This window comes from Myxine glutinosa, chromosome 8 (assembly GCF_964187855.1).
Source record: "Myxine glutinosa chromosome 8, kmMyxGlut1.1, whole genome shotgun sequence".
In the NCBI taxonomy this organism is placed as follows: Eukaryota; Metazoa; Chordata; class Myxini; order Myxiniformes; family Myxinidae; genus Myxine; species Myxine glutinosa.
Window position 1 is genome coordinate 166178867 of NC_136268.1, and position 26701 is coordinate 166205567.

The 26701-nt window shown below is 41.1% G+C and overlaps 1 protein-coding gene across 3 annotated transcripts in view; it reads left to right on the plus strand.

Moving 5' to 3' along the window:
- Positions 1–26701, plus strand: part of LRRC20 (leucine rich repeat containing 20) — a 101703-nt gene that overhangs the window by 191 nt on the left and 74811 nt on the right. For all 3 annotated transcript variants that reach the window (XR_013624429.1, XM_068125497.2, XM_068125498.2), the window contains exons 2-3: positions 75–187; positions 15387–15536. Coding sequence is in view for 2 of the 3 variants with exons in the window: in XM_068125497.2 (XP_067981598.2) it covers positions 75–187; positions 15387–15536 (263 nt within the window). In the remaining variant the exon portion in view is untranslated. The remainder of the gene's footprint in view (positions 1–74; positions 188–15386; positions 15537–26701) is intronic.

Below are 26701 nucleotides of genomic sequence, written 5' to 3' on the forward strand. Positions count from 1 at the left end.
CTTTGTGTGTGTTTGGGGATAATAAAGGTGCCATGTCGCCTCGCGCTTCCACACTCGGTGCGTGTGTGCAACAGGGATGACGCAAACGTAACGGAAGAGCAAAGACAAATGAAGAGGGAAGTTGGACAATCGGTGGCGCGAGTGGCCGTGAAGATCCGCCAGTCGGTGGAAGATGGACGATGTCTCGGTACGAAATACGAATTTCCTGTCACTTTGTTAGTTTGTGACATGGGCGAGGGGCGGTCCTTGCTCTCACGCTGTTACACGTCATCGATGACGTCACGGATTATTTCCTGGAGCGAGTTCTGTCATAACTGCACTGTAACTCAGACTCAGCACAATGACGTCATACTCAGCACAAATGTCGATTGAAAGAAACGTTCTGACAATTACTTGGAGTATGTAAGTTTGAAAAGGAATGATTAATTTGTTGGAGTATGTAAGTTTGAAAAGGAATGATTAATTTGTTGGAGTATGTAAGTTTGAAAAGGAATGATTAATTTGTTGGAGTATGTAAGTTTGAAAAGGAATGATTAATTTGTTGGAGTATGTAAGTTTGAAAAGGAATGATTAATTTGTTGGCGTATGTAAGTTTGAAAAGGAATGATTAATTTGTTGGTGTATGTAAATTTGAAAAGGAATGATTAATTTGTTGGCGTATGTAAATTTGAAAAGGAATGATTAATTTGTCGGAGTATGTAAGTTTGAAAAGGAATGATTAATTTGTTGGAGTATGTAAGTTTGAAAAGGAATGATTAATTTGATGGTGTATGTAAGTTTGAAAAGGAATGATTAATTTGTTGGAGTATGTAAGTTTGAAAAGGAATGATTAATTTGTTGGAGTATGTAAGTTTGAAAAGGAATGATTAATTTGTTGCAGTATGTAAGTTTGAAAAGGAATGATTAATTTGTTGGAGTATGTAAGTTTGAAAAGGAATGATTAATTTGTTGGAGTATGTAAGTTTGAAAAGGAATGATTAATTTGTTGGAGTATGTAAGTTTGAAAAGGAATGATTAATTTGTTGGAGTATGTAAGTTTGAAAAGGAATGATTAATTTGTTGGAGTATGTAAGTTTGAAAAGTAATGATGAATTTTTTGGAGTATGTAAGTTTGAAAAGGAATGATTAATTTGTTGGAGTATGTAAGTTTGAAAAGGAATGATTAATTTGATGGTGTATGTAAGTTTGAAAAGGAATGATTAATTTGTTGGAGTATGTAAGTTTGAAAAGGAATAATTAATTTGTTGGAGTATGTAAGTTTGAAAAGTAATGATGAATTTTTTGGAGTATGTAAGTTTGAAAAGGAATGATTAATTTGTTGGAGTATGTAAGTTTGAAAAGGAATGATTAATTTGATGGTGTATGTAAGTTTGAAAAGTAATGATTAATTTGTTGGAGTATGTAAGTTTGAAAAGGAATGATTAATTTGTTGGAGTATGTAAGTTTGAAAAGGAATGATTAATTTGTTGGAGTATGTAAGTTTGAAAAGGAATGATTAATTTGTTGGAGTATGTAAGTTTGAAAAGGAATGATTAATTTGTTGGAGTATGTAAGTTTGAAAAGGAATGATTAATTTGTTGGCGTATGTAAGTTTGAAAAGTAATGATGAATTTTTTGGAGTATGTAAGTTTGAAAAGGAATGATTAATTTATTGGCGTATGTAAGTTTGAAAAGGAATGATTAATTAGTTGGAGTATGTAAGTTTGAAAAGGAATGATTAATTTATTGGCGTATGTAAGTTTGAAAAGGATTGATTAATTAGTTGGAGTATGTAAGTTTGAAAAGGAATGATTAATTTGTTGGAGTGTGTAAGTTTGAAAAGGAATGATTAATTTGTTGGAGTATGTAAGTTTGAAAAGGAATGATTAATTTGTTGGAGTATGTAAGTTTGAAAAGGAATGATTAATTTGTTGGAGTATGTAAGTTTGAAAAGGAATGATTAATTTGTTGGAGTATGTAAGTTTGAAAAGGAAAGATTAATTTGTTGGAGTATGTAAGTTTGAAAAGGAATGATTAATTTGTTGGAGTATGTAAGTTTGAAAAGGAATGATTAATTTGTTGGAGTATGTAAGTTTGAAAAGGAATGATTAATTTGTTGGCATCTGTAAGTTTGAAAAGGAATGATTAATTTGTTGGAGTATGTAAGTTTGAAAAGGAATGATTAATTTGTTGGCGTATGTAAGTTTGAAAAGGAATGATTAATTAGTTGGAGTATGTAAGTTTGAAAAGGAATGATTAATTTATTGGCGTATGTAAGTTTGAAAAGGAATGATTAATTTGTTGGCGTATGTAAGTTTGAAAAGGAATGATTAATTTGTTGGAGTATGTAAGTTTGAAAAGGAATGATTAATTTGTTGGCGTATGTAAGTTTGAAAAGGAAAGATTAATTAGTTGGAGTATGTAAGTTTGAAAAGGAATGATTAATTTGTTGGAGTATGTAAGTTTGAAAAGGAATGATTAATTGGTTGGAGTGTGTAAGTTTGAAAAGGAATGATTAATTTGTTGGAGTATGTAAGTTTGAAAAGGAATGATTAATTTGTTGGAGTATGTAAGTTTGAAAAGGAATGATTAATTTGTTGGCGTATGTAAGTTTGAAAAGGAAAGATTAATTAGTTGGAGTATGTAAGTTTGAAAAGGAATGATTAATTTGTTGGAGTATGTAAGTTTGAAAAGGAATGATTAATTGGTTGGAGTGTGTAAGTTTGAAAAGGAATGATTAATTTGTTGGAGTATGTAAGTTTGAAAAGGAATGATTAATTTGTTGGAGTATGTAAGTTTGAAAAGGAATGATTAATTTGTTGGAGTGTGTAAGTTTGAAAAGGAATGATTAATTTGTTGGAGTATGTAAGTTTGAAAAGGAATGATTAATTGGTTGGAGTGTGTAAGTTTGAAAAGGAATGATTAATTTGTTGGAGTATGTAAGTTTGAAAAGGAATGATTAATTTGTTGGCGTATGTAAGTTTGAAAAGGAATGATTAATTTGTTGGAGTATGTAAGTTTGGTGAAGTGCATTTTACCATGGTGAAGGGTATTGTTATTAACGACTATCAGCACATTTTACCATGGTGAAGTGTAGTTATTAACGACTATCAGCACATTTTACCATGGTGAAGTGTAGTTATTAACGACTATCAGCACATTTTACCATGGTGAAGTGTAGTTATTAATGACTAATCAGCACATTTTACCATGGTGAAGGGTAGTTATTAACGACTATCAGCACATTTTACCATGGTGAAGTGTAGTTATTAACGACTATCAGCACATTTTACCATGGTGAAGTGTAGTTATTAACGACTATCAGCACATTTTACCATGGTGAAGTGTAGTTATTAACGACTATCAGCACATTTTACCATGGTGAAGTGTAGTTATTAACGACTATCAGCACATTTTACCATGGTGAAGGGTAGTTATTAACGACTATCAGCACATTTTACCATGGTGAAGGGTAGTTATTAACGACTATCAGCACATTTTACCATGGTGAAGTGTAGTTATTAACGACTATCAGCAGATTTTACCATGGTGAAGGGTATCGTTATTAACGACTATCAGCAGATTTTACCATGGTGAGGGTTATCGTTATTAACGACTATCAGCACATTTTACCATGGTGAAGGGCAGTTATTAACGACTAGCAGCACTTTTTACTATGGTGAAGTGTCGTTATTAACGACTATCAGCACATTTTACCATGGTGAAGGGTAGTTATTAACGACTATCAGCACCTTTTACCATGGTGAAGGGTAGTTATTAACGACTAGCAGCACCTTTTACCATGGTGAAGTGTCGTTATTAACGACTAGCAGCATATTTTACCATGGTGAAGGGTATAGTTATTAACGACTATCAGCACATTTTAACATGGTGAAGGGTAGTTATTAACGACTATCAGCACATTTTAACATGGTGAAGGGTAGTTATTAACGACTATCAGCACATTTTAACATGGTGAAGGGTAGTTATTAACGACTATCAGCACATTTTAACATGGTGAAGGGTAGTTATTAACGACTATCAGCACATTTTAACATGGTGAAGGGTATAGTTATTAACGACTATCAGCACATTTTACCATGGTGAAGGGTAGTTATTAACGACTATCAGCACATTTTACCATGGTGAAGTGTCGTTATTAACGACTATCAGCACATTTTACCATGGTGAAGTGGAGTTATTAACGACTATCAGCACATTTTACCATGGTGAAGGGTATCGTTATTAACGACTATCAGCAGATTTTACCATGGTGAAGGGTATAGTTATTAACGACTATCAGCACATTTTACCATGGTGAAGTGGAGTTATTAACGACTATCAGCACATTTTACCATGGTGAAGGGTAGTTATTAACGACTAATCAGCACATTTTAACATGGTGAAGGGTATAGTTATTAACGACTATCAGCACATTTTACCATGGTGAAGGGTAGTTATTAACGACTATCAGCACATTTTACCATGGTGAAGGGTAGTTATTAACGACTATCAGCACATTTTACCATGGTGAAGTGTCGTTATTAACGACTAGCAGCACCTTTTACCATGGTGAAGTGTCGTTATTAACGACTATCAGCAGATTTTACCATGGTGAAGGGTAGTTATTAACGACTATCAGCAGATTTTACCATGGTGAAGGGTAGTTATTAACGACTATCAGCACATTTTACCATGGTGAAGGGTAGTTATTAACGACTATCAGCACATTTTACCATGGTGAAGTGTCGTTATTAACGACTAGCAGCACCTTTTACCATGGTGAAGTGTCGTTATTAACGACTAGCAGCACCTTTTACCATGGTGAAGGGTAGTTATTAACGACTAGCAGCACCTTTTACCATGGTGAAGGGTAGTTATTAACGACTATCAGCACATTTTACCATGGTGAAGGGTAGTTATTAACGACTAGCAGCACCTTTTACCATGGTGAAGTGTCGTTATTAACGACTAGCAGCACCTTTTACCATGGTGAAGGGTAGTTATTAACGACTAGCAGCACCTTTTACCATGGTGAAGGGTAGTTATTAACGACTATCAGCAGATTTTACCATGGTGAAGGGTAGTTATTAACGACTATCAGCAGATTTTACCATGGTGAAGGGTAGTTATTAACGACTATCAGCACATTTTACCATGGTGAAGTGTCGTTATTAACTACTAGCAGCACCTTTTACCATGGTGAAGTGTCGTTATTAACGACTATCAGCACATTTTACCATGGTGAAGGGTAGTTATTAACGACTAGCAGCATATTTTACCTTGGTGAAGTGTCGTTATTAACGACTATCAGCACATTTTACCATGGTGAAGTGTCGTTATTAACGACTAGCAGCATATTTTACCTTGGTGAAGTGTCGTTATTAACGACTATCAGCATATTTTACCATGGTGAAGGGTAGTTATTAACGACTATCAGCACATTTTACCATGGTGAAGGGTAGTTATTAACGACTATCAGCACATTTTACCATGGTGAAGTGTCGTTATTAACGACTAGCAGCACCTTTTACCATGGTGAAGTGTCGTTATTAACGACTATCAGCACCTTTTACCATGGTGAAGGGTAGTTATTAACGACTAGCAGCACCTTTTACCATGGTGAAGGGTAGTTATTAACGACTATCAGCACATTTTACCATGGTGAAGTGTCGTTATTAACGACTATCAGCACATTTTACCATGGTGAAGTATAGTTATTAACGACTATCAGCACATTTTACCATGGTGAAGGGTATAGTTATTAACGACTAGCAGCACATTTTATCATGTCTCACTAATACAAATAACTTTGTCTGTGTTGATTCATTTGCCCTCCATTTACAGAACTGTCTTCTCGAGGTTCTTTGTCCTAATTCTTCCCTCCAATGCCATGGTGAAGCAATGCGCTGCCACCTCACTTCAACCCCCCCCCCTCCCCCTTCTTGCCCCCACAGTCTTTATGAACCCCATTAACCCTTCCTAATCCAACTTACTTACAGGTTGCAGTGTATCTCTCCACTCCTCTCCTCTTTTCCTATTTGTTAATTCCCTTGCTTAATATGTGTAAAGTTGCCCCACTGGCGGAATTCATACCCTCAGTCATCTTGCTCTTCCATGAGCTTCGATCTTGCTAGAAAAAAAACGATATATCTACCATTAAAACACAACGAGTGTGTCTGTGTGTTTGTGTGTCTGTTCCCCTTCATAGGGCGAGGTTTTAAAGGTTTTGAGTTGTGCTTTAGGAGGGATTTGAGTGGGGGAGTTTAAGGGACAATCTTTGAACATGCCCGTGTGTCCACCGGTTAAAATAGCTAAAAGACTCTGAGGACCCAAAAGACCCCAAGGACCCAGAAGACCCCAAAGACCCAAATGGACCCCAAAATACCCTGTAGACTGTTAAATACACAAAAGATAATGAAGACCTAGAACACCCCAAGGACCCAGAAGACCCGAATGGCTCTGAAGACCCAAAAGACCCCGAAGACCCAAAATACCCCAAAGACCCAAAGGACCCCAAATACCCAAAAGACTGACAAGACACTGAAGACCCAATGGACCCCAAAGACCCAGAAGACCCAAAAGACCCAAACAACCCCAAGAACCCAAATGACAAAAAGGACCCAAAATACCCCAAGGACTCAGAAGACCCTCAAGGACTCTGAAGATCCAAAATACCCTGAAGACCCAAAACACCAAAAAGACCCAATGACCCCCAAACACCAAAAATACCCCAAAAACCCCAAAATATGCCAATGACCCAAAATACCCAAAAAGACTGAAAAGACCCTGAAGATCCAATGGACCCCAACGACCCAAAATTTAGGTATGACCCAAAGACCCAAAATACCTCAAGGACCCACAAGACCCAAAGACCCAATAGACCCCAAACACCCAAAATACCAGAAGACCCAAAATACCCTGTAGACTGTTAAAGACACAAAATGTAATGAAGACCTAGAAGCCCCCAAGGACCTAGAAGATCCCAAGGACTTGGAAGACCCAAAATAGCCCAAAGACCCAAAGCACCCCAAAGACCCAAAGCACCCCAAAGACCCAAAAGACTGAAAGACTCTGAAGACCCAATGGATCCCAAATACCCAAAAGACCCTGAAGACTCAAAATATCCAAACAACCCCAAGGACCCAAATGACAAAGAGGACCCAAAATACCCCAAAGACTCAGAAGACCCCCAAGGACTCTGAAGACCCAAAATACCCCAAAGACCCAAAATACCCCAGAGACCCAAAGGACCCCAAAGACACAAAAGACTGAAAAGACTTTGAAGACCCAATTGGCCCCAAATACCCAAAAGAGCCTGAAGACCCAAAACACCCCAGGGATCCAAAAGACCCAAACAACCCCAAGGACCCAAATGACAAAGAGGATCCAAAATACACCAATGACTCAGAAGACCCCAAGGATTCTGAAGATCCAAAATACCCCAAAGACCCAAAAGACCAAATAGACCCAATGGACCCAATGGACCCCAAACACCCAAAATACCCCAAATACCCAAAATACGCTGACGACTCAAAATACACCAAAGACCCAAAAGACTGAAAAGACCCAATGGACCCCAAATACCCCAAATTTTGGTAAGACCCAAAAACCCAAAGGACCCTAAGACCTCAAGGACCCAGAAGACCCTGGAGGCCAAATAGACCATAAACACCCAAAATACCTGAAGACCCAAAATACCCTGTAGACTGTTAAAGACACAAAACACCATGAAGACCGAGAAGTCCCCAAAGGCCCAAAAGACAGAAAGTCATTGAAAACCCATTGACCCCAAACACCCAAAATACCCCGAAGACCCAAAAGACCCCGAAGACCCCAAAGACCCCAAATACACCAAATACCCTTAAAGCCTCGATCTTGTATTAAAGTCTTTTCTCGATCTTGTATACAAGCCTCGATCTTGTATACACGAGCCTCGATCTTGTATACAAAAAAAAAAAAAAAAAAAAAGACCCAAAATGACCACAAAGACACAAAAGACCCCAAAGACCCTTAAATGCCCAAAAGACCATGGACACTCAAAGGACCATGAAGACCCCAAAAACCCCAAAGACCCTTGAATATCCAGAAGACCCAAAATACCCAAATACCCCAAAGACCCAAAATACCCCAATGACCCAAAATACCCCAATGACCCAAAATACCCCAATGACCCTTAAATATCCAGAAGACCCAAAAGACCCAAAATACCCCAAAGACTGCAATACCCTTAAAGACCCAAAAGACAACAAAAACCCAAAAGGCCCTGAAGACCCAAAATTCCCCAAAGACTCATAAAGACTGAAAAAGACCCAAAACACTGAAAAGACCCCAAGACCCTTAAATCCCCAAAATACCACCAAGACCCAAAATACCCCAAAGACCCAAAATACCCCAAAGACCCAGACTCTGAATATCCAAAGACCTCAAAAACCTTTAAATACCCAAAAGACCCTGAAGACCCTGAAGACTAAAAATACCCTGAAGATCCAAAAGACCCAGAAGACCCTTAAATACCTCAAGGACCCAAAATATCTCAATTGCCCTTAAAGACACAGAAGACCGAAAAGACCACAAAGACCCAAAAACCCCAAAAACGCAAAAACCCAAAAGACCCCAAAGACCAAAAATACCCCAAAGACTCAAAATACATCAAAGACCCAAAACACCAAAAAGACCACAGAGACCCAAAATATCCCAAAGACCAAAAAAAATCGAAAAGACCCAGAAGACCAAAAAGTCCCTGAAAACGCAAAATACCCGAAGACCCTTAATGACCCCACAGAACCAAACAATCCAAAACACCAAAAAGACCCTTAAAAACCTTGAGGACCCAGTGGAACACAAAGACCCAAATTACCCAAAATACCCAAAATACCTAGATGACTGAAAATACCAGAGGACCCCAAAGATGCTGAGGACCCAAAGGACTCAAATGACCTGAAATACCGAAATGAACCAGAAAATCCCAAGGATGCAAAAGAGCTTGAGCACCCCAAAAAAAAGACCCAAATTAACCAGAGAACCCAAAAGACCGTTAGGACTCTGAAGACTCAAAATTAGAGTAATTCTGTCTCTTACATTGGAATTGTAGACGGTGGCTTGCAAACCGAGCCTCAAGGTCTGTGTACAGAAGTGGTTTTTTAAAAATTAGAATAAGTACACGGCATAGGGAGGTGAAATTCACTGAACGTGACGTGCAAAATGCGCAGAGTAAATTGAGTGTTCATTTACGTCTGTAGGATGTCAATCCAAAACAACAAAAAGACCCTTAAATACCTTGAGGGCACAGTGGACCCCGAAGACCCAAAATACCCCAAAGACCCAGGTGATCAAAAAGACCCGAGGACCCCAAAAATCCCGAGGACACAAAAGAACCAAAATATCCCAAGGATGCAGAAAAGCCAGATATTGGGCCACTTGAAATTCCGTAATTTTTTTTTTCAAATTTTTTCAAATTTCGTAATTTAAAATTTTTGGAAAGAAAAAAGAAAAAAAAAAAAGAAAAAAAAAAAAGCTTGAACACCCAAAAGTCCCAAATGAACCAGAGGACCCAAAATATCCTGAGGACTCTGAAGACCCACAAGAAGAGTAATTATGTCTCTTACATTGGAATTGTAGACGGTGGCTTGCAAACCGAGCCTCAAGGTCGGTGTATGGAAGCGTTTTTATTTAAATCACAATAAATACAAGGCACAGGGAGGTGACATTTGCTGAACATGATGTGCAAAGTGCGCAGAGTAAACCGAGTGTTCATTTACGTCTGTAGGATGTCTAATAAATATAGAAGATAGAAGCACACCTGACACTAGGCCCATGCTTCATTTATGACGGGCTTTATACACACATACATATATATATATATATATATATATATATATATATATATATATATATATATATATATATATATATATATATATATATATATATATATATATATATATATACAGTCACGTGAAAAAGTAAGTACACCCCATGTAAAGTTTTGACTTTTTCAACATATTTCAGCATACAGCTATTTGATCTACATTTCAACAATATTGATAGATAAAGGTGATATAATATAACAAATATCATGAAACATTTACATTTTGTAGTCCATTGTATAATTTAAATAAACATAAATGCAAATTTCGCATGTGGAAAAAGTAAGTACACCCCTACATTTATCACTACTTCAAATACCTAAAATCACAATCTGGTACACCAGCTCAGGTGCCAATGATTAGAACATCATTAGAGAGGATCTTGGAGGAGCCTGTCTTATTTAAACCTCAGACATTTAGTTTGGTTTGCTCTTTGTTGTTGAAGTGTGCGGCGTCACCATGCCTAGAACAAAAGAGCTCTCTGAGGCCTTCAGAAAGAAGGTTATAGATGCCTACGAGTCTGGGAAGGGATTTAAAAAGATCTCCAAACAATTTGAAATCAATCATTCGACTGTCCGGAAGATCATCTCCAAGTGGAGAAGATTCCAAACAACTGCCAACTTGTTCAGGCCAGGCCGCCCCAGCAAGTTCAGCCCGAGAGCAGACCGCAAGATGCTGAAAGAAGTCTCTAAGAACCCCAGCATGTCATCACGGGACCTACAGGTAGCTCTTTCCACTGTTGATGTCAAAGTGCACGAGTCTACCATTAGAAAGAGGCTGCACAAATTTGATCTACATGGGAGGTGTGCCAGGGGGAAACCTTTGCTGTCCAGAAAGAACATCAGGGCAAGACTAAAGTTTGCCAATGAACACCTAGGCAAAGATCAGCACTTGTGGAACAATGTGCTCTGGACAGATGAGTCAAAGGTAGAGCTATTTGGCCACAGTACCAGAAGACATGTTATTGACGAAAACCAAAGACAGCATTTGACCACAAGAACCTGATACCAACTGTAAAGCATGGTGGTGGAAATATTATGATTTGGGGCAGCTTTGCTGCATCAGGGCCTGGGCAGCTCACCATCATATAATCCACTATTAATTCTTCATTGTACCAGAGGGTGCTTGAGGATAATGTGAGGCCATCTGTCGGAAAGTTGAAGCTCAACCGAAGGTGGACCTTGAAACATGTCAATGACCCTAAACATACCAGTAAATCCTCCAAGGAATGGCTAAAAAGAAAGAAATGGAGGGTTCTGGAATTGTCAAGTCAAAGCCCGGATCTAAATCCCATCGAGATGTTGTGGGGGGATTTGAAACGAGCTGTGCATGCAAGAAACCCCTCAAACATTGCACAGCTGAAAGAATTCTGCATGGAGGAGTGGGCAAAAATTTCTCCCAGTCGATGTCAGAGACTGGGACACAGTTATAAGAAACGTCTACTTGAGGTTGTTTCTGCCAAAGGGGGCAGGCAATACCACCTATTAGAGCCAAGGGTGTACTTACTTTTTCCACATGTGAAATTTGCATTGAGGTTTATTTAAATTATACAATGGACTACAAAATGTAAATGTTTCATGATATTTGTTATATTATGTCACCTTTATCTATCAATATTGTTGAAATGAAGATCAAATAGCTGTATGTTGAAATATGTTGAAAAAGTCAAAACTTTACATGGGGTGTACTTACTTTTTCACGTGACTGTATATACCAGCCGAAAGCACCTGGCGTTGCCCGGGTTCTTTTTGACTGAATTTACTACTATAATTCAGTTTTTACTCGCGGCCGTAGAAGATTGACGACTATAATTCAGCTCAGCTTTTAATTGCGAAATGGGCCCAGCTTGGCCGAAGCGGCCTCGACCAGCCTCGCTACCTTGCCTATAACCTTCCCGGGGCCCGTCCCAACATTTTTGGTTCTTTTTGAATGCATTTACTACCATAATTCAGCTTTTACTCGTGGCCGTAGAAGATTGACTACTGTAATTTAGCTCAGCTTTTAATTGCAAAATGGGCCCAGCCCGGCCGAAGCGGCCTCAACCGGCCTCGCCACCTCGCCTAAAACCTTCCCGGGGCCCGTCCCGACATTTTTTGTATTAGAGGTTTCCTCATATCTATCACCGTTCAAGAGATTAGTTTGCGCAGACAAACAATCAAACAAACAAACAAAAACTTTATTTTATATATGTAGAAGATATACACGCTTATTGAATTTGAATGCACATTGAAGTTCTAAAAACACTGCAAGAGCCCTATTGGGTCGGTGAGCTCATTCTGATGATGACATCATGATGATTCTTAAGGTTGGACAACTGACATTTTTGATCCTCCGTAGGCTTTATTAACCTCCGATCATCAACTGATCCGTAGATCCGCCACGTCCCTACCCAAATATATATTTTGTGACACGCAGCACTCCCTGCGATGATTACACCAGAAGGAGAATATATTTGAGTAAGATTCAACTTTCCAATCAAGCGTCAGACAAATTGGGGACAGGTATGCTGTCAATCGAGCTATCCTTTGAAACCTCTGCTTAGTTTCCAAGATTTGATCGATTGGATACTTTCAAACATATAGATTTAAGACATTTGTATGGATGTTGGGAATCTTAAATTACCTTTGTTAATCTGTGCTTGGGTCATTTTGAATTCTCATTTTGGGATGGCAAAATGAATGATGTGCTGTGTTTGGAAACACTATCAGACCTAATTCTGCCAACCCCAAGGTAGTATTCTGGGTCCTGTGCTATTTCTTGTCTTCATCAATGATCTCACCGACTCTCTGGAAAATCCTCTCTATCTCTTTGCTGATGACTCCACTCTCTGCCGCTCCATGCCTCATCCCTCAGATCGGCAGTCTGCAGCCTCCTCACTCTCTGCAGACCTGGACAAAATCACAGACTGGTCAAACAAGTGGAACATGTCTTTCAATCCTGACAAATCTCACACTCTTACAATGTCTCTCCGAAAGGACCGACTGGAAAACCCTCCCACCTACTTTCTCAATAATCCTCTCCAACAAGTTCTGTCGCTCAAGCTTTTGGGTCTCACTATCTGCCATGATCTTTCTTGGGAAAACCACATTTCCAAGCTGGACTCCAAAGCCAGTCGCCGACTGGGCATCCTCCGTCGTGCGAAGTCCTTCCTTGGCACACCTGAGCTCCTCACCACATACAAGGCTTTCATCCGCAGCTCAATTGGAATACTGTTCCCCCCCCTCTGGGCTGGTGCTCCTGCCTCACACCTAGCTCGGCTTCACGCTGTTGAAACCAAAGCTTTCAGAATCATTAGAATCTCCTGCGATGAAGCTAACTCCGAGGGCCTTTCACTCACTCACCGCAGGCTGGTTGGTGGTCTTTCTGTCTTCTACCGACTCCTCTCCGGCCTTGCTCCCCCAGCTCTCTCTGTGCTCTGTCCCCCCAATATTCCTTCAGGTCGCACAAGATCTGCCTGCAACCCTCTTATGGTTAAACTGCCAAAATCTAGGCTCTCTGCTCACCTTCACTCTTTCATTTCCCCTTTTCTCCCGCCTCTGGAACAAACTCCCCCACTCCCTTCAATCCCACTCCCTCCAGGTCTTTAAAACAGCTGTTCACCACCATCTCTTAACTTCCCCCATCCAAAACCTTGATCTTTTCTACCCCCGCTAAATCACCCCAGATACACTTTTTTTTTGGAAATTCCAACTTCTTTCCTGGAAGTCCTGGCAGTGTTCATATGTTTTATACCTCTCCCACCTCCCCCCAAGCCCTCCCCCTCCCACATTTCTCCCGATGTCCCGACTCTCAAATGTTGTGTTTGTGTTCTTCCCCCTCTCTCCCCATCTTGTCTACCGCTCCCCTTATTAGTACCCTACCGGTGTGCACCGGAGGGGACTATAGGTTTGCACGCCGTCCCTCCGTCTGTCAGTCCATCAGTCCATCAGTCCGTCACGCAAAGAACAGTTTTCCGGACTTTTTTTCTAAACGCGTAATGCTAATGATTTCAAACTTGGCACATGGTTTCCTCATGATAAGTTACAGGTCAAGTTCGAACTTCACGACGTTTCGATCATTTTTGACAAGGTTATGGCACTTTGAACTTTGGGAATTCTGATAATTCTGATGATCCTTAACTCAGTGCCATTTTAAGTTTTAATTTCCTTTAAAAACCAATTTCTCTGCAATAATAGGACCGATTGAGATAAAAATTTTCACCATATGATGGACTCGGTCTGTAGAATATTTTATTGTTAATTATGACGTCACAGGTCACGTGGTTCAGCCGCCATATTGTTTTCCTTAAAAACACGAAAACCCCTTTTTCTCTGCAACGGCTGAACAGATCGAGGCCAAACTTTGCAGGCAGAATCGCATACCCATGACGAACAAAAAATCGCCGACCATGACGTCATGCATCACATGGTTTCAGAGTTATGACGTTTTTAAGCATGAACCTTTAAAACCGAGCTCCTCCCTCATTTTTGATCCAATCGAGGGGAAACTTCACAGATCTGTTCAGCATGTCAATCTACTAAAATGTCCTTTTGGAGTTTGCGATAGGGCACGTGGTTTGGCAGATATCGTTAATTAAACGAAAATATTTTTAAAAATGGATATCTCTTGTTTATTCTCGAGTTCTCCTCAAGCCGCACTGTGCGCCCTCAGCCTCGTCCCGTGAACGTCAACAGCGCGACACAGCGCGCGCTTTCAGGAGGTGTGGAGCCAAGCCGAGCAACATATATATACACATCGATCATTGATCGTGAACCGGAAAATATAATAAATTACTGATGGTTTCAGAGTTATGACGTTTTTAAGCATGAACCTTTAAAACCGAGCCCCTCCCTCATTTTTGATCCAATCGAGGGGAAACTTCACAGATCTGTTCAGCATGTCAATCTACTAAAATGTCCTTTTGGAATTTGCGATAGGGCACGTGGTTTGGCAGATATCGTTAATTAAACGAAAATATTTTAAAAATGGATATCTCTTGAATCGCTAGTACCTCAGACCGTGAGTTGGTAATTATATAATTCACACAGTGCAATATGTGCAGGCCGCTACACGGAGCGACCTTGCAGGCTTATCAACGAGGCGAGGCGTGACACACTTGTGTCTCAGCATACCTCAGATCAAGTTTGAAAACCAGCATCAACCTTGCAGAAATTTGCATATTCGATCATTTTTGACAAAGTTATGGCACTTTGAACTTTGGTATGGGACATGTATTGCAGCGCAATACTCAGAATGCTTGTTTTTTGTGTTTTATGTGTCGTTTTGACTTTTTGTGTGATTAATGTTAGCTCTTTCACGAGCCTCGATCTTGTATACCAAGAAGAAAAGAAAAAAAAAACCTAAAATTGTTGGGTGACCACCTGTGACACAAAAGCGTTAAACATGATTTCATCAATAATGGCGTTTGACGGTGCCTCTAATACCTAAACGTAGTTTTTTTGTGAAAAACAACCTTCTTGAAAACGTTACTGTGCCAATTGACACACATGGAACTGCACACTGATCTGCGTTGATGCTGTGGAAATGGTTTCCTTTCAGATCTATCAGATTGCAAGTTGATCTGCATTCCAGATGCCGTGTTCAAGATGATGCGTGCAGTATGTGCACATGTGCAGGTAGCGCGCCTCAACTGCAATGAACTAACTTCGTTGTCTGTGCGCTTCATCAACACATTCAGCAAACTCCAGGGTGAGTCTCTAAAACTCCAGGGTGAGTCTCTAAAACTTCAGGGTGAGTCTCTTAAACTTCAGGGTGAGTCTGTTAAACTCCAGGGTGAGTCTCTAAAACTTCAGGGTGAGTCTCTGGAGAAAGTGTGTTGTCCATAATGTTAATTCTGGTTGGGAAAATGATTTTTGTGAATCTCTTGAGTGATATTGGCGTTTGCTTGCTTAATGTTCCTAAATCAGCAGGTAGGTCACAATGGTAGGATCCCAGGTTCAAATGTCCTATAGATTATTCCCTTCTCCTAATTAATATCATAATTATTCCCTAGTGATTCATGTCAAGGAAGAGTTTTTTTGAAATCCTTGTCTTGCAATGATGCTCCCCCATAAGCCTAAAGACACCGTAGACAGAGAAGGATGTAATTTGGCATTTCAACAAAGCCACAGTACCATTTCCTTGCTTGTTTAGTAACAGGTGTATAAATAACAAGTGTATAAATCACTGGGGCAGAGTATACTGTATTTAAATCTTGAAACAGACATTTATTTGAGAAATAAAAGTGAGGATTTTCAAAGATCATTGACTGGAGATATCAAGATGCTTCCTCTGCGCTATGCTCGTATTCACTTGGCATGAAGTTGAGGTTTAAGCTGGAGGCATCCTTGCATGCTCTGCCATATTGTATTTCCTGTCAAAACATCCTGAATCCTCAACAGACTTGTGAGCAATAATATATTCACAAGCTCAGCCGTTGTGTATTTTTTAAATGAGATTCATAATTCAGGAATGGGGTGTTTTGGGGTTTGGAAGAATACAGGTGATGGCAGAAGCATTCCAATGTGGAGAGGGAGGATGACAAAATGAGAGGAGAAGGGTGGGTGGTTGTGGGACAATTGTCTTCATTTTCGGAGGTGAGGTGGGGCAGTGTTATGGGGGCTGTTCAATAGCCCGAACCAGCTCATTGTGAAACAATTGCAAGAATGACAAGAAGCTTTGCCATCGACAGTTGCCAAATGCTAATTGTACTCGGCATGCTATGAGCCTTTTCCTGCGCAGTAAACAGATCAATAAGTTTGGAGACAGACCAGTGATACAAATAATTAAGTTCTTCAGAATTCAAATTCTGCAACGTCTCCAAGCAACAACAAACAGTCATGCATGAAATATTCTCCTCATTCTGAGATACCAACAAGCCTGACTGCACCCTTTATTAACTTTCAAACTTCTGTCAAAGAAAAATGGTTCAAACCGATAAGCTAAATTAGTTTCCAAGTTTCGACCCGTGTCAATCTTACAATCAGCTTAGTGTGTAACTTAATTCTTACTTGAAGTTTAGCTTACAGAGACAAATCACCAGTTTCTCTACTGCGGCTCAAAGAAAGTTCCGTTTCCCAACAACATGAATGTATTTCCAGGTTCACGGTCTTTCAGTAACTTTTCCGCATTAAGCACTGCCGAGTGCAGGAGAGAGGGCACTTGGTCGTTAACGGCAAACTGCAGGTACCACTGCAGCTGTTGAAGCACAACAGTTGGTGGTCGTTGACCTCGTAATGACCTTGCACAGCGAAGATCGCCAGTGAAGTTGAATAATCTCAGGGACAAAATGTGGTGATGTCTGGAGTTCCCTTTCTCTGAACCTGAGCCCTTCTGAAATCGACCTGTATATTTCCATTCCCAAAGTCTTCCACCTCTGAGTGATGATAACCCATCCTTCCAGATCCCTCCAGAACTATAGTACGGAAGGCCCTGAGAGGCACCACCAATCAAATTGTACAGTCATGTGATACGGTCCTCTTCTCTTACCAATAAATGCAATGAAAAACTAAATATGATACGTGTATTGATTGTCCCAACTCTCACCTTCATGGAGATTTGGGCACTATGCATGGTAATTTTGTTGCGTCGTTGAAGATGTTTATCCATGTTAGAGGAAACTACTATATTTCTGTTCTCCACAAAATGATGAAACTACTCTATTCCTTTTGTCTACGTCGGTTTATTGTACTTCCTGGATTTCTCAGCCATTTGTCAGTCTCTTCTTCTCCTCTTCCTATTTATAAGGAGTGAGGTCCAACGGTACCAAGCTCCTGCCCTGCCTTGACCATGATACTCCCCGACTCCCCTCCGTCTTAAGCCACTCTCCAACCACCCCCAGCTTACTGATATCGCTCTTCACACAATCGACCCACCTCAACCGTGGTCTACCTCTTTTCCTCCTATACCGTACCTTGTTCCCTCAACCTATTTCTCTTTTTCATTCTCTCTTCCCGATCCACACCAAATGTCCAGCCTATCTCAGCCGGCATTGCACCAATCTCCCCGTCAAGGCCATCTGCACACCAATATCCTCCCTCGGTTCATCCATCCTCCTTCTCTCTCCAGATCCACAAATCCCAATGCCATTTCACCTTGCACCTGCAATCTCCTCTCCACCAGATGTCTCAGCACGAACATCCCATCTGTTGTTCCCCTATCCTTTCTAAAACTCCTGCTGCTCTTCTCTGATCTCCTGCTCCTCACTCTTCCTTATCCTCCCAAAAAAGAACCCTCTCCAGCACCTTCATGACATCACTAAGGAGACTAATGCCCCTGTACTTCCCTGGATCTTGAACATCCCCCTTCCATATCGGCACAATTAACACTGTCCTCCATTCCTAGATCCTAGAATTGAACCCTCTCTGTCCACCTGACTAGGACTTCTCCCTCCATTTATCCCACATTCAAACTACCTAGTCTTATCTCGCTTCTGAACCGCTGCCCACCTGGCAGAGCTTGATCAATTTGGGATGTTCAGGTCATCAATCAGCAGCGCTTCCTGGGCAATGTGTGGCTGTTTGTGCGAGTGTGTGACTGTATGACTGTGTATGTGACAATTTGTGTGACTGTGTGCTACTGTGTGGTTGAGTGTGTGTGACTGTGTGTGTGTGACTTTGTGGGAATGTGTGTGTGACTGCGTGTGAGACTATTTGTGTGACTGTGTGCTACTGTGTGGTTGACTGTGTGTGACTGTGTGTGTGTGACTTTGTGTGAATGTGTGTGTGACTGTGTATGTGACAATTTGTGTGACTGTGTGCTACTGTGTGGTTGACTGTGTGTGACTGTGTGTGTGTGACTTTGTGTGAATGTGTGTGTGACTGTGTGTGAGACTAGTTGTGTGACTGTGGGTGACTGTGTGTCACTGTATGGGCGACTGTGTGTGACTGTGTAGCGTGTAGGTGACTTTGTGTGACTGTTTGTGACACTGTATGGGTGGCTGTTTATGACTGTGTGTGATTATTTGTGTGACTGTGTGGGTGACTGTGTGTCACTGTATGGGTGATTGTGTGACTGTTTGTGTGAGTGTGTGGCTGACTGTGCGTGTGACTGTGTACGTGACAATTTGTGTGACTGTGTGTTTGTGCGACTGTGTGTGACTGTCGGTGTGTGTTTGTGACTGTGGGTATGTGTGTGACTGTGGATGTGTGTTTGTGCTTTCCTTTCCCTACTTCCCTTCCCTTCTCTTTATCCCTGGTCTCCCACCTCGTACTCACTCCCACTCATCCATCGCAGTAAAACGTCCCCCCACCCTCAATCATTCTATAATCCCCTGTCTCAGTGCTCTCCAATACAGGTGGGCTCGGATGTATGTTTGCCTGGTTACCTGCCCAGAGGTAATGCAGTTTGATACCAAAACTTACCAATCCTTTTGGGGAGAAACTGTTCTCCCTGTACCCGTGGAAAAAGAGAGGAGCAAAGGGAACGTAGTGAGTAAGCTACTTTTGAGTGAATTGAGTGAGTTTGGATAATTGGGTAGAAAATATCACCATTAGGGATCTGGGATAACATGGAATGGATGTTCGCCGCTGGCTTGAAGCCCAGGAGGGAAGAGTGGGATTGAACATCCTTCGGAATGCACTTCCACAAATGAGAGAATGCTATTATTTTAGCTCTTTCACGAGCCTCGATCTTGTATACAAAAAAAAGAAAAGAAAAAAAAGAAGACATTTTTCGAATCCCATTTCGCTAAACGACTACAACATGCTTGATTAATTAAATAAAACAGCAATTCTAGAAGCAGTTGTTTTTTTCCCCTAAAATCCTCATAAAATATGAATTTGTTTTCCTGAAAAGGTCCCAACAGCATTCCCTGGTCCTCCGATGGAAGGTGAATTTAACAAATTCGCAATGATACAAGCAATCGTATTATTTTGCAAACTTCCATATATATCCATCATAAAAATGATTACATAAAAAACACGAGCCACGCTAATTTAGATAATATGGAGGCTTCATAGTTCTGAATGAACGAACGAAATAATTGATTCGCTCTGATTGTTCAGATGTTTGGAAACGCCGGTTTGTTAAAATGAATTGAGTTCCAACGTCCAGCGCGCCATGGTCCTATTTGGCGCATTAATCACGTTCGGTGAATAGATGACCAAGAAAAGATATTTGTGGGTCTTTGGTCCAGTAGCTTTTTATCGAGACGTTTGTAGAATTTCATTTTGCGAAACGAAAAACACAGACAGACATAAATCAGGTTCATTGGCGCAGCTGATCAACTCCGCCGCAGCCGAATAAATGTTGCAGCTCGAAAAATCCTCAATCATGTTTGTTTTTTTTTATATAGAAGATCGAGACTCGTGTAAGAGCTAACATTGATCAATAAAAAAGACAAACTGACACTTAAAACATATGATAAAGGGAGCGGGAGACAAGATGGAGAGCAGGGACATTGGGAGATCTGTGGGAGGGAGAGGGCTTGAGGAGAGGTGGCATGGGATGGGGGTGGGGAGGGGGAGGAGAAGTATAAAACACAAGGACACCAAGGACTTCCAGGAAAGAAGTTGGTATTTCAAAAAAGTGGATTTGGGGTGAAATTAGCGGGGGTAGAAAAGATCAAGGTTTTGGATGGGGGAAGATAAGAGATGGTGGTGAACAGCTGTTTTAAAGACCTGGAGGGAGGAGTGGGATTGAAGAGAGTGAGGGAGTTTGTTCCAGAGGCGGGCGACAAGAGGAATGAAGGAGTGAAGGTGAGCAGAGAGCCTAGACTTTGGCAGTTTAACCATAAGAGGGTTGCAGGCAGATCTTGTGCGACCTGTAGGAATATTTGGGGGACAGAGCACAGAGAGAGCTGGGGGGGGGCAAGACCAGAGAGGAGTCGGTAGAAGACAGAAAGACCACCAACCTGCCTGCGGTGAGTGAGTGAAAGGCCCTCGGAGTTAGCTTAAAGTGCACGACTAGTGAGAAATGGGCATGGAGCATGGATACACCTTCACTTTTCAACGTTCTGGCTATGTGTGACAAATATATATTTCCATGAATGCGAATGGGTTCCTTTTCCCACCCTTTAGCCCTGGCTCATTCTATCCTGTAATTGCTAGGATGGAGAATAAAGAAACTGTTAATTTCTGAACATCACACTTCTTTATGCCCTTTTATGTATCAATACACTATTTTATGGAGAGTATGGAAATGGAGGAATTCTTTTTAACTGATGTTTCGTGGGGTGCTTATTCATTCCTTTGGGACAGGCTGGATGGAGCACAATGATTCACGAGTTATGAGTGGGCAGGTGTCATAAGCTCCAAATGTCAGCTGTAAGCCGAAAGGACGCGGAGCATTTTCCAGGATATTAAAGAGCAGAGAGGGCTGAGATATAACTAAAACCAATTGAGTGGAATTGCTTTGGATGCTCGACGGTAGTTACAGTGAAAGAGGGTAACATAAGGTCTTTTCTGGCCACTTTGCATTCCTTCGTCATCATTCCGATCGGATACAAGGTGTTCAGAAAAGCAATTGCTTTTGTGAAAGGATTACTTGACTTTGCCATAATATTATCCCCGGAAGAGCATGGAAGATAAGGTTGTAATTTATTGTGTGCAGCTTGTTCTGACAGTCATGCATCATCTTTGGCAGAATACCATTGCTCATGATTGTTTTAGTTTCATCTTTGGTGTGTCCTCATACGTGAAAAGAGTCCGACACGTGACGCACACTCCGTACTACAGTTGGGGCATTCCAAGTTGGAGATAGACTCTGTTTGAAGTGTTCTTTTTCTCCTTTATTTCTTTTCCTTTTCACCTTGCCCAATCTCAAAGGATAGAAATCCATCATTTATGTTCTTCCTCCACTTCGTTCTGTCCAGCACTGTAGCTTCCAATGATTTTTCCAACTTGTTAGTCCTTCAAGTCATCTTTACATAGATCTTTGAAACGAGGTTTTGGCCTTCCAATTTTGCGGATGCCCTCATCTTGAACTGCATAAAGGATCGATTTGGCGGACACACATTATCCATACGAACCATATGCCAAAGCCACTACAATCTTCGCCGCTTCAGCATCGCCATGATACCGACTGATTTAGCCATGGTCAAAACTTCTGTGCCAGGAATGTTGTTTTGCCAGTGAACCCCAAGGATCTTCCACAGACACCGGAGATGGAAAGGGTTCAGCCTGCACTCCTGCTTGGCATATAAAATGAAGGTTTCAGTAGAATAGAGAGTTACACCGAGACCGCATCTTGGTATATGTGTAGCTTTGTGTTGCTGTTGTTCTTGTTGTTGTATATCCCGGACAGTTCTCTTGAACAAGCCTGTGACACAGAGACAGCTGATCGATCTCCAAGGAGCAGCCCAGATATCCGCCACATCCAGGATGGTGTACCCCACCTTCACAAAGTCAGGGCCATGGCAGAGAGAGAGAGAAGAGAAGAGAGGAGACAGGAGACAGGAGACAGGAGACAGAGGAGAGAGGAGAGAGGAGAGAGAGAGAGAGAGAGAGAGAGAGAGAGAGAGAGAGAGAAAAAGAAAGAAAGAAAGAATTGAATTGAATTTGCAACACCGTTTATTTCACAAAAACAAACCAGGTCGTCAAATTTTACAGGAGAGATTGAAAAATTGAAAAAAACAAACACAGTTCTTAATGTAATTATTAGAAAAGAAAGACCAAATTCGATTCATTCACAACACATAAGGCTTCATTAATACACCATTTGCACTCAAAGAGTTTGACATTTTCATTCGCCACATAATAATCAAACTCTAACCTTATTCTTGCAGACACCAGCCCATTAAACATAGGAACAACATCAAACCCATGCCCATTATCAATTTTAATTTTCCTTGATTTATATATTGCATATTTTGCTGTGGCGACTAAGAAGTTTAGGGGAATACCAGAGTCCTTCCAGGAGGGTCTGAAAGGTACACCAAAAATAAAAGAATGTGAAGTGAAAGAAAAAGACAACTGATCAAAAAGGTGTGTGAGAATCAAGAAAAGAGGTGTTAGTCTTTCACATTTCACGTGGGCCTGAAAGAGATCCTCGTTCTGGTCACAGAAGGGGAATGCTACCGGTACTGAGCTATCAAGGTGATTAACAAAGGTGTTCGTAGGGAGAGCCCAATGTGCTAATCTCCACTGGATATCGAGTCCATGTCCATAGGGATTCTGAAGTCATCAATAGCAAATTGGTTGTCAAAAGCAGTTTCTTTTGTAGTTACTGCTGAGTAAAAGGATCTTGTAGCTTGACAATGTTGATCCTAGGATGGGCCAAATACCTTTTCTTTGACATGTGGAGAATCTTGAATTTACCCTTCCAACGAACCAAGGCATGGTCAGTGTTGCAGGTTGCACTGTGCATTGCCTGAGAGTGGACGATTTGTTTGATATCTCACTGCCTTACAAACACATGGTCAAGCTGCTGCCAGTGACCTCATCTGTGATGGCGTCATGTGACTTTCTAAGCATCTTCCATGGGAAATAAGGTATTGGCAAATGTGAGGCTGTGGCGACTGGCAAATTCCAGCAACAGCTGCCCATTTTCATTCTTCTTTCCTACACATTGGCAGCCCAAAACTTGTGTCAAAATTTCTGCCAACATGCCTCGTGGCTTGTGTAGATTGGGAGACGTGGACGTTGTGCGAGGCTCACTCACCCGTGCTGATTGGCAGGGAGCACCGGAGACTTTCAGATCACATGCCGCCCACGGTTCTTGAGCAGGACAAAATCTCGCAACATTGCCACATCCCCAGCACGTCGTGACCTTTTACACAGTCTTGTACATTTTGGAGGAGGTGGTCTATGCAAGTGTTAGAGCAGAGAAATACACGAAGACAGATACACAACAGGGAACGTTTCACAATATGAGGGAGCTAGAGGGGAATGGACCTTAGAAACAACACATTTGGACAGCATAGATGAGAGTACATTACACACTACTCCACACGATATTTTTAATTACTGAAATTACACATGCTTATGCTGATACATATTTATTGGCCACCATTCCTCCTATCCCATCTCCAGGTGCCGCACAGCCATTGCCGGGCACTGAAGGCCTTCGCTGCTCGCCGATAATTAATGTGCGTCAAAAGGGCGTACTCGGTTTTCAGTCCATTTGTTTTATTTATTTATTTCTTGTTTGTTTGTTTGTTTGTTTGTCCGGGCGATATCCCAGCCATCCTTTGAGCTAGTGAGCTGAAATTTCGGCACAATAGTGAGCACGTGCATTGGCCAAAATGATTTTTAAAATCTTTTGATTAATCAATTAATTGATTAATTACTTAATTACTATCAATTAATTAATTAATTAATTATTTTCTTTCTCATCTGGGCAATATCTCAGGCACCTTTTGAGATAGTAAGCTGATATTCAGACATGCCAAGTGATTTGGCTGAAATAATTTATTTATTTATTGATCAATCAATTAAACAATTAATCTTCAAAAAGCTACAGATTTGGATGAAACATTGTTGGTTTAGGTATGCTATTAGCCAATTGATTAAGAAATTAATTATTTTATGATTATTATTTATTGATTCTAATTACGCAATTGATCAATCAATTATTGTACACCTCTCCCTCCCAATTCTGTCTCTGTGTGCTACATGGCGGTATCGCCGGGCGCCGAAGGTGTTCCGGCAATGTCACGTGCTGGAGATCTATGTTATTTATTTATTTGGCATGGGGAACGGTGTACTTTGAATGTATCTGTACTTATTTGCTTTCTTGTGAAATAAATATTTTAATCTATTCCCCATTTACTCTTTTAGCCAGATGCATAAAAATATGTTATAATCACTCAGTTTCCAACCTCCCTCCACACCTGAATGACACTTTATATTGTTGCCAACACCACTACCACCCCCCCTCCCTTTCCCAAACGACTCCATTCAACTAAATCTTATGTTGAAATGAGCAAACTGAAACGAAATGATTGTAGACATGATGTGAAATTTTCCAAGCATCCTGTATTCTGTCGCCCATCCCAGATAGATATGCAATCTCTGTAAATGGTGCTTGCAGTGTCGAGACAAAATTCAGGTGTGCATCTAAGGATTAATATGTTCCTGCACAATCTCTCAAGCAGAACTATTTTTCCTCGTGACCAGTTTTAAGCTCAAATGTAGCTCGGTATAGATAATCTTCCAAACAAGCCATTCCTTCTTCCTGATGAAATCAAAAATATGAAACATCAACTCGAAAGACACAACAATTGGCGTTAATTGGAGAAATGCCATTTTAATCAATGCATCATTTACTCAACTGTGGGATTGAGAAAAGTAAAACAAGGTTGGGAAAAGATGAGAATTTAAACAACTTGCACATGTAATTTCAGAACCAACATCTGCCTTTTAAAGCCTGGTGCCGCAGCGTGCAGTTTTCCTCTGACCAAGTATAGATTTCTTACAGGAATGGAGTTTGATGCATTTAATTAGCGCCTTCTAAAAACAATGCTTGGCATAGTAAACCACCTTATGTGGGCGTTATGTTGTGCTGTTTGTTGCATTGTGTGAGTGAACTGCATTGTATGATTTGATGTGTTTGTGCCTGATTTGTTTTGATGTCAAATCTCAAAACCTGATACTGTTCTCTTATTTTAACAACAAATGGAATGCAAAACTAAATATAATAATATTGTCGTGTTCACAGGGATTAACACTCCTGGGTGACAGATGGCCGACTGAGCTTTAACTCCAAGGTGTGTACTCAACAATGGCGGTAGTGACATGCACAGGAGGGTGGGGGGGGGGGGGTATTGGAGGGCAGTGAGTGCTTACCTGTACGGCCTGACGCGACTGGTTTTCTGAACCACAAACAAATCAACGGACAAGACAAGGAATGTAAAATGTAACAAATAATGATTTAATGAAAATAATGCCAGGATAACAATGAATGTGCGGTAAAACTAAAATACCTAAATTGAGGATCCTCCACTCAGACACAATTACACACAAGGGGGTGATAAGATAATGAAAGTAAAAATGTATGTAATGTTAGCTGGGACTCTGGTCTCCTTGACCGTCCGGGGTCATCAAAGGTCCCACGTCCCTGCGTGGGAAAACACGTGTTGGCGCGGTCACGTCACCGCCTGCCACCGACACGAAGCGAACAGGCCCGATCCCCTCTCGCGTCCTTCTCGCTCAGCTGCACCAAGCTCCGACCGTCTGAACTTCCCAGGTGTACACGGCATGAAATGCAGCTGTCACTAGCCAACATCAAGGAGAAGAAAGAGAAGGATGCGTCTGCTCGCTATGAAGGCCAGGACAGAAGAGTGCGTCCACTCACAATGAAGGCCAGGACAGAAGAGTGTGTCGGCTCACAATCAAACCCAGCGCAAGAGAGTAAATGTGACTGCTTGTTATGAAACCCCGAACCAAGAGAGAGAAAATGGCATTCCTCTGCCGTTTTGTTCCTTGGTGCTCGAATGTTCTCTCTGACGTCACCCCCACTCCAATCAAAGAGCGCCATCGCATCAGTCTATCGTTTCTTAACCAATCGTCCTTTAGGGCGTGGCCTCACGGCCCTTGTCGCGCCCATCGAGATGATTTGCTGGGTGGTGTCATAGTGGTCGAATGTCCGGATCCGGTCGGCGATTGTGTGGTTTATTCAATTTAAGTGCTGATCGCATGGCTGGTGTTGTAAGTGTCATAAGGAACAAAGGGAAAACCACAGAGGCAACTACACACAGGGAATCTACCCTTATACCATAACTAATTAGCATAGCTCCACCCCTCCAATGGAGACAAATATACACTTATGCGACATCCGGCCCTACTTAGTTACAAGAAGGTTGTTTCTTCTTCGTGACATTCAGAGCACACTACCCTATATAATCTACCTGGACTAAGGTATTCCATTGCCTACCCCCATAAACGTAACAATATAATATGAGGACACTCAAATTTTATGGAGATTTGACCACGACA